We start from the raw sequence: 5,800 nt of genomic DNA, 5'->3' as shown, positions 1-5,800 counted from the left end.
CAGCCGGCATGCTGCGCCGGTCTGAAAGGTGCCGGAGGAGCGGCGGCTCTAGCGAGGATCTGAGCCTGCTGAGCCGGCACGGCCGTGAGGATGTGGAGGCTTCTTTAGCTGCCTCAGATACAGTGAGTTCGTCAGGAGGAAGAACGGAGAGGTCCGCAGCGACAGCCGGCACAAAGGCGGGAGCCGCTGCAGGAGGAAAACTCGCGGCGGTGGATACTGCCGGAACGAGTAGACGAGGAGCGCCGGGTAAATCCGGTGAAACAGCTGGATGTATCGTGGTGAGGCTCGGGGAGCTAGGTCTAGGTGAAATCCTGGACCTAGACGAGCTCGAGTGCCTGCTCGAAGATTGGGCGGCACTAGCCCCGAGGGAGTCGACAGAGCAGTTCCGCCAGAGAGTCATGATCGTAACGGGTCTCTACAAAAGTTCGGAAGAGGAGAGACTGACCCTAAAGCAGTCTCTGGCGGAACAACGATACCGAGCAAACCACGTCTCACGTAACAAGAGACCAGCTATCTCGGAGCGGATCAAGGAACTGAGGGACCGGACAAGTTTCCCAGAGTCCAGGATGGACACAATACTCCGGTTGTCTGGGAATTTCCGCAAAAGGCTGACAAGCTGGAAAAAGGCTATGGCAAAAATCACGTTAAAGCAGAGCCAGGAATCAAGCCAGGAGACGAGTCAGGAGGTGACCGAAGGGTTAATCCCAGAACCAACAGAGGGAGGAGACACCCAGGCGGCTGAGTGCAGCCAGACATCTGAAGGCAGCCTCCCCTGTGCCCAACAGGAGCGAGCTGCAAAGCATGGATTAAAATTGAAAGTGGAGAGAGGCACCGTCCATCGGGTGTGCTCGTGTCCCTAAGCAGTTTGGAGGGTTCAGGAGAATCGTGGTCGGAGTCCGAGGAAACCAGGCGCAGTGGCGGTCCCGGGGGTCTCCTGATGGCCGAGATCAGGCAGGTACAGTCCCCGCCGGTGAACCTCGGGGATTTTACGTTCGGAGAGGATCCGGCGGCGGACGACCTGTCTGACAAGGCCGAAAGGAGAAGGAGGCGGAAGGCATTGAAGGCAGGTAAGGCTCCAATATTGGAGGAAAGGCTGATATATGTACCCCTTAAGCCCGACGTACTGCCGCTACCCCGGGATGCCACTGTAAACCCCTCTTGTCAGCCTACTCCTGATCCTGCAGTGGATCGGGGGTCTGACGGAGGGGAGATTATGCGTAGTCCCCCTGCACAGCAGGTCCCGGAAATCGATGGCACTGCTGCCGCTAGATCTAGTGGCGGTATCAGTGCGGTGGCAAGACTGGCCGAAAGGTCGGATAGTGTTGCGAATAGTGTGGTGGAAAATGTTGCGGCTAATATGACAACTGTGGAAAATGTTGCGGCTAATACGTCAATTGCTGGAAAGATAGTGCTCGGTCCCAGGCAGCTGGGCTCGGGAGCTGTATGTATCCCCTTGGGGAAGATAAATTGGTGCCCAGAGTGGTGCTATCGTCTGCAGAATGTTGTTTGGAGGAAGAAGCAATTCAAAAAGTGAAAAATAAGATTTTGGCTAGCCCAGTTAGGGTGAATGAAGCCTGCAGGCAAAAAAAACGCACCTGCAGACAAAAACGCACCAAAAAACGCAACTTGTGTGAATGCGGGTGTAGAAGAGAAAAATGAAATTGTGATGGAGGAAGGTGGGGTTAATGTTTCTGGGGAAGAAATAGTGGTGGGGGATGGGTTGGGGGAGGTAAATGACGCAAATGGTGTGAATGGTGGTGCAAATGGGGGTATGGGTTTGAATGAGAGTGGGGGTGTGGAGGGCATGGAATTTCAGGAGGTGGATGCAGCTCCCGGAGGTGGCCCCAGTGTGCCGAGGGAGAGTGTGATGGAGGTCAGTCCAGAAAGGGACCCGCTGGAAAGTGGGGTACCCATTATTACTGCGCCAACTGGGGCCCCGGGAGTTGTAGAGGCGGGTAGGTCATACGCTGCAGCCGCAGCAGGCCCAGGTGTCCCTTTGTCCGCTGGTGCCGTGCACGGTAGCTTGCAACGGCGCCTTGCGGAGGCCTTAAGGAGGGGTGAGAGCTCTGTCCAAATAGGGGGTGAGCAGGTCGACCTGTCCTTCTGGTACGAGAAGTACGGGCAGGCCGCCTTCTGAGAAAACAGAGGGAAGGGACCACCAGTGTTGTCCCTTCCGACAGGCGGACCCGGGGGTGTCCGCAGGAATGTGGCCCCTCTCCTGTGGGTCAGTAAGGAAGCAAGCCCCCCAAGATCTAAGGTTGTGGAGCTGCTCCTGGAGATGGGATTTAGGGCTAATGACATCTATGCCCTAATCCATCCCTACGGCACCTCAGTGTTCGATGTCAGTTTCATGACGGCGGAGGGGTTGGAATCCTTCTGGTCCCGTCATGAGCTGGCACGGGCATTGCCCCAGTGGCAGGGTTTCGCCGTACAGGCCATCTCGAGGCAGAATGAGGTGATCAAGAGAGTGACCATTTTGACCAGTAATGAGTCACTCTCTTGTATCGATATAATGACCTGGGTGGAGAGGTTTGGCGAGGTCAAGGGAATGCCCCAGAAGAACCGGGATGAGCATGGGATCTGGTCTGGGGCCTGGACCTTTTCCGTAAATTAAAGGTCCAGGGGAACTCGTTGTCCCACATGCCCTCCTCTGCTTTCCTGGGGAGGGACAGGATCCTGGTTTTCTACCAGGGGCAGCCGAAGGTCTGTCACAAGTGCGGCAGCCCCACACACTTTAGCGCCCAGTGTAAGGAGATGAGGTGTGCGCTGTGTGGGGCTTTGGGCCATCTTGCCGCCACGTGTAAGGACATTAGGTGTAACCTGTGTGGTGACCTAGGTCACCCCTTTAGCCGCTGTCCGCGCTCCTTCGCCAACCTGGTCTTCAACCCGGTGGCGTCTAGCCTGGCCAGTGGTAGTGGTCGAGGTGATGGTGTCGCTGTGGAGGGGGCTGGTGAGGAGGGAGGGGTGATAGGGTCGAGGAAGGTAAGGACCCTGCCTCCTTCTAAACTGAGGAGGCAGGAGTGCAGTAGACTTGAGAGGGAGCAGGGGGGCCCAAAGCCATGGGGTTCAGTCTGTCGTCCCTCAGGAGACTGGCATGTCTGCGGAGGTCCTTGGGGACAGTGAGGTCGAGGAGGAGATCAGGAGACTGGTTAGGAGGAGAGGAGAAGCCCCCTCTAGTGGATCCTCGTACTATGGTAGTTTGGACGAGGACGAAGTGAGGGGGCAAGACAAGAGAGAGGACACTGGCAGGAAGGCCCTGTGCAAAACCAGGGGGGCTCCGTTAAAAACATCTAAGACCGGCCAGATCCCAAAGGAGGGCTTGACTGGCTCCCCCCTGATAGGGCTCTCCAACCGGTACCAGGCCCTTCGGGAGGACATCTCCTCCTCTTCGGAAGAAGAGGAGGGCGGAGGTGAGGTACCGGTGCGTAGGTCGGGTCCTTCGGGAGGTGCTGGACCCTTGAACCAGGTAGTAGGCCAAATGCCTGGGGAGGGGGTCGTCACGGCACTGGTGGACAAAGGGGGAGGTGGGGAAATGGGGGTGGTGGTGGGGGAGGGGGATGGGTGTGTAAATAATGTTGTAAATAATGTTGTGGACTCACTTTTTCTTTCTCTTTCGGTTCCAGACTCTGCCAAAGACATGGATCTCTCGGGTGTAAGTCTCAAGAGAGGCAACGAAGACTCCCCGGACCCAGATAGCGACGGGCTAACTGGGGGAGGGAAGAAGCTAGCAGTCGACCCCGATCACTCTTGATGGCGGTACCTACTCCGTTGACCCTGGCGAGTATTAATGTCGCCAGCATTAGGTCAGATGCGACCAGATTCACGGCCTTTGATTTTCTCGGCCGGGTTGAGGCCGATGTTTTATTTTTGCAAGAGACCAGGGTGCCAGACCTGGCATCAGTCCATAAGGCCAGGAGGGAGTGGAGGCACGGGCCATCTTACTGGTCTCTTGCGGCCGAGCCGTATAGCGGAGTGGCTGTCCTTTTCAGGACAGCGGAGGTAAAATGCAGACGAGTGATCGAGGTAGAAATGGGGAGGTGTCTGGTCTTGGACGTCTTCATGAAGGGGCAAGAGCTTAGGCTCATAAATATCTACGGTCCACAAACCAAGTGGGACCGCAAATGCCTCTTTATGAAGATCAAGCCTTTTCTTTTTACCAGCCGTCAGGTGGTCTTTGGAGGAGACTTCAACACAGTCGTGAGGCAGAAGGACCGGAGGGGCTCCAAAGACAGGCTGGGTTATGATAGCGTCGCTTTAAATAGCATAGTCAGTGAGGCTCGTCTGGAGGATGTCCACATCAGGCACACCCCGGACCACAGTGGCTACACATATCATAGGGGTAGTCAGATTAGATCTAGAATAGACAGGTTTTATTTGAAGGGGGAGGCTGTCTTCTCGCCACTTGTGGTTGTGGAGGTAGAATTCTCCGATCACTGTTTAATTGTTTTTTCTTTGAACGTTGCAGAGACTCATCGGATGGGAAGGGGCTTTTGGAGATTGAATTCGGCACTCCAGGAAGAAGCGGAAGTCAGACAGTCCTTCGAGGATTTTCTGCAGAGCCAGGTACCTCTTTTGGGCCTTTGTAACAGTAAGTCAGAGTGGTGGGAGATGCTCAAGAAACGTGCGGCAAAATTCTTCCGCCAGCTTTCCAACTTTAGGAGCCTGGCCGGACACTGTCTGTACCAGGACCTAAGAAGGAAACTCGAGCAGCTTGTCTCGACAGGGGGTAGCCGCAAGGATATCTCCTGTGTGAAGTCATTGCTCAAGAGGTGTCAGTACGATAGGCACACGTCCTTGGTTTTTGAGAGGGATTTCGGGAGGTATCGCTCGCCCGACCCTTACAAAAACTGTAGGATGTCAGTGGATTGTAAGTATGTGGCAGGACTGATCGATAGTACGGGATCCCTGAACAGGTCCAAATCAGGGATCCTGGAGGTGGTCAGATCCTTCTACTCACACCTCTTGAGTAAGAAGGTACTAGATCGAGACAAAATGTCGGCTTTCCTGGCTGAAACCATTTCGGAGCCAAGGATAAGCCCCTCTCTTGACGTTTTGACAGAGGAAATCAAGGAAGAGGAAGTAAAGAGGGCGATTGAAGGGCTTGCTCTTAAGAAATCGCCGGGACCGGATGGCTTAATGTCCGAGTTCTACAAGATCTTTGGGGAAGCTTAGATTCCCCTCTTGACTGGGGTTTTTAATGAGTGTCTATCCTCGGGCACTCTACCAAAGTCAATGGGTAGGTCAGCCTTGATCCTGTTGTCAAAGGGTAAAGATTCGTCCCGTATTGAGAACTGGCGTCCCATAGCGCTTCTCAATACGGACCGGAAGATTCTGGCAAAGGTACTGTTTAACAGGTTGGTCGAGTTTGCACCACAGCTCCTCTCGGGGGTCCAGCACTGCACTGTCCCGGGTCGAAGCACCTTTAGTGCTGTCCTGGGTGTCAGGGAGGCGGTGGAGCAGGGCAGAGCTGGACACTGGAAGGGGTACATGCTGTCTTTGGATCAGGCAAAAGCATTTGACAGAGTTGATCATGAGTATCTCTGGTCCACCCTTTTGAGATACGGTCTGCCTGGGGGGTTTGTAAATTGGGTGAAAACATTGCATGCAGGGGCTGAGACTTTCCCACTGGTGAACGGTTGGGTTGGTCGTCCTTTTGTGGTGGACTCTGGTGTCCGTCAGGGTTGTCCTCTTAGCCCGCTGCTATACGTGTTCGCGATCGACTACTTCCTTGTGAGGATTGATCGCGGGCCGTTGGTGGGTGTGAGGATGGACCTGGCGGTCGTGGAGTCTGCAGTAAGGA

At 55.0% G+C, this 5,800-nt stretch overlaps 1 protein-coding gene across 1 annotated transcript in view; it reads left to right on the top strand.

The window, feature by feature from the left end:
- Window positions 1-937: 937 nt before the first annotated feature.
- Window positions 938-5,800, top strand: part of LOC142759108 (vomeronasal type-2 receptor 26-like) — a 31,751-nt gene continuing 26,888 nt past the window's right edge. The window contains exons 1-3 of the mRNA XM_075860975.1: window positions 938-1,067; window positions 1,185-1,311; window positions 2,850-2,982. Of these exons, the coding sequence (XP_075717090.1) occupies window positions 938-1,067; window positions 1,185-1,311; window positions 2,850-2,982 (390 nt within the window). The remainder of the gene's footprint in view (window positions 1,068-1,184; window positions 1,312-2,849; window positions 2,983-5,800) is intronic.

This window comes from Rhinoderma darwinii, chromosome 4 (genome assembly GCF_050947455.1).
Source record: "Rhinoderma darwinii isolate aRhiDar2 chromosome 4, aRhiDar2.hap1, whole genome shotgun sequence".
NCBI classification, from domain to species: domain Eukaryota; kingdom Metazoa; phylum Chordata; class Amphibia; order Anura; family Rhinodermatidae; genus Rhinoderma; species Rhinoderma darwinii.
The sequence above is the reverse complement of the archived record's forward strand: the minus strand, read 5'-3'. Positions and strand labels throughout refer to the sequence as shown.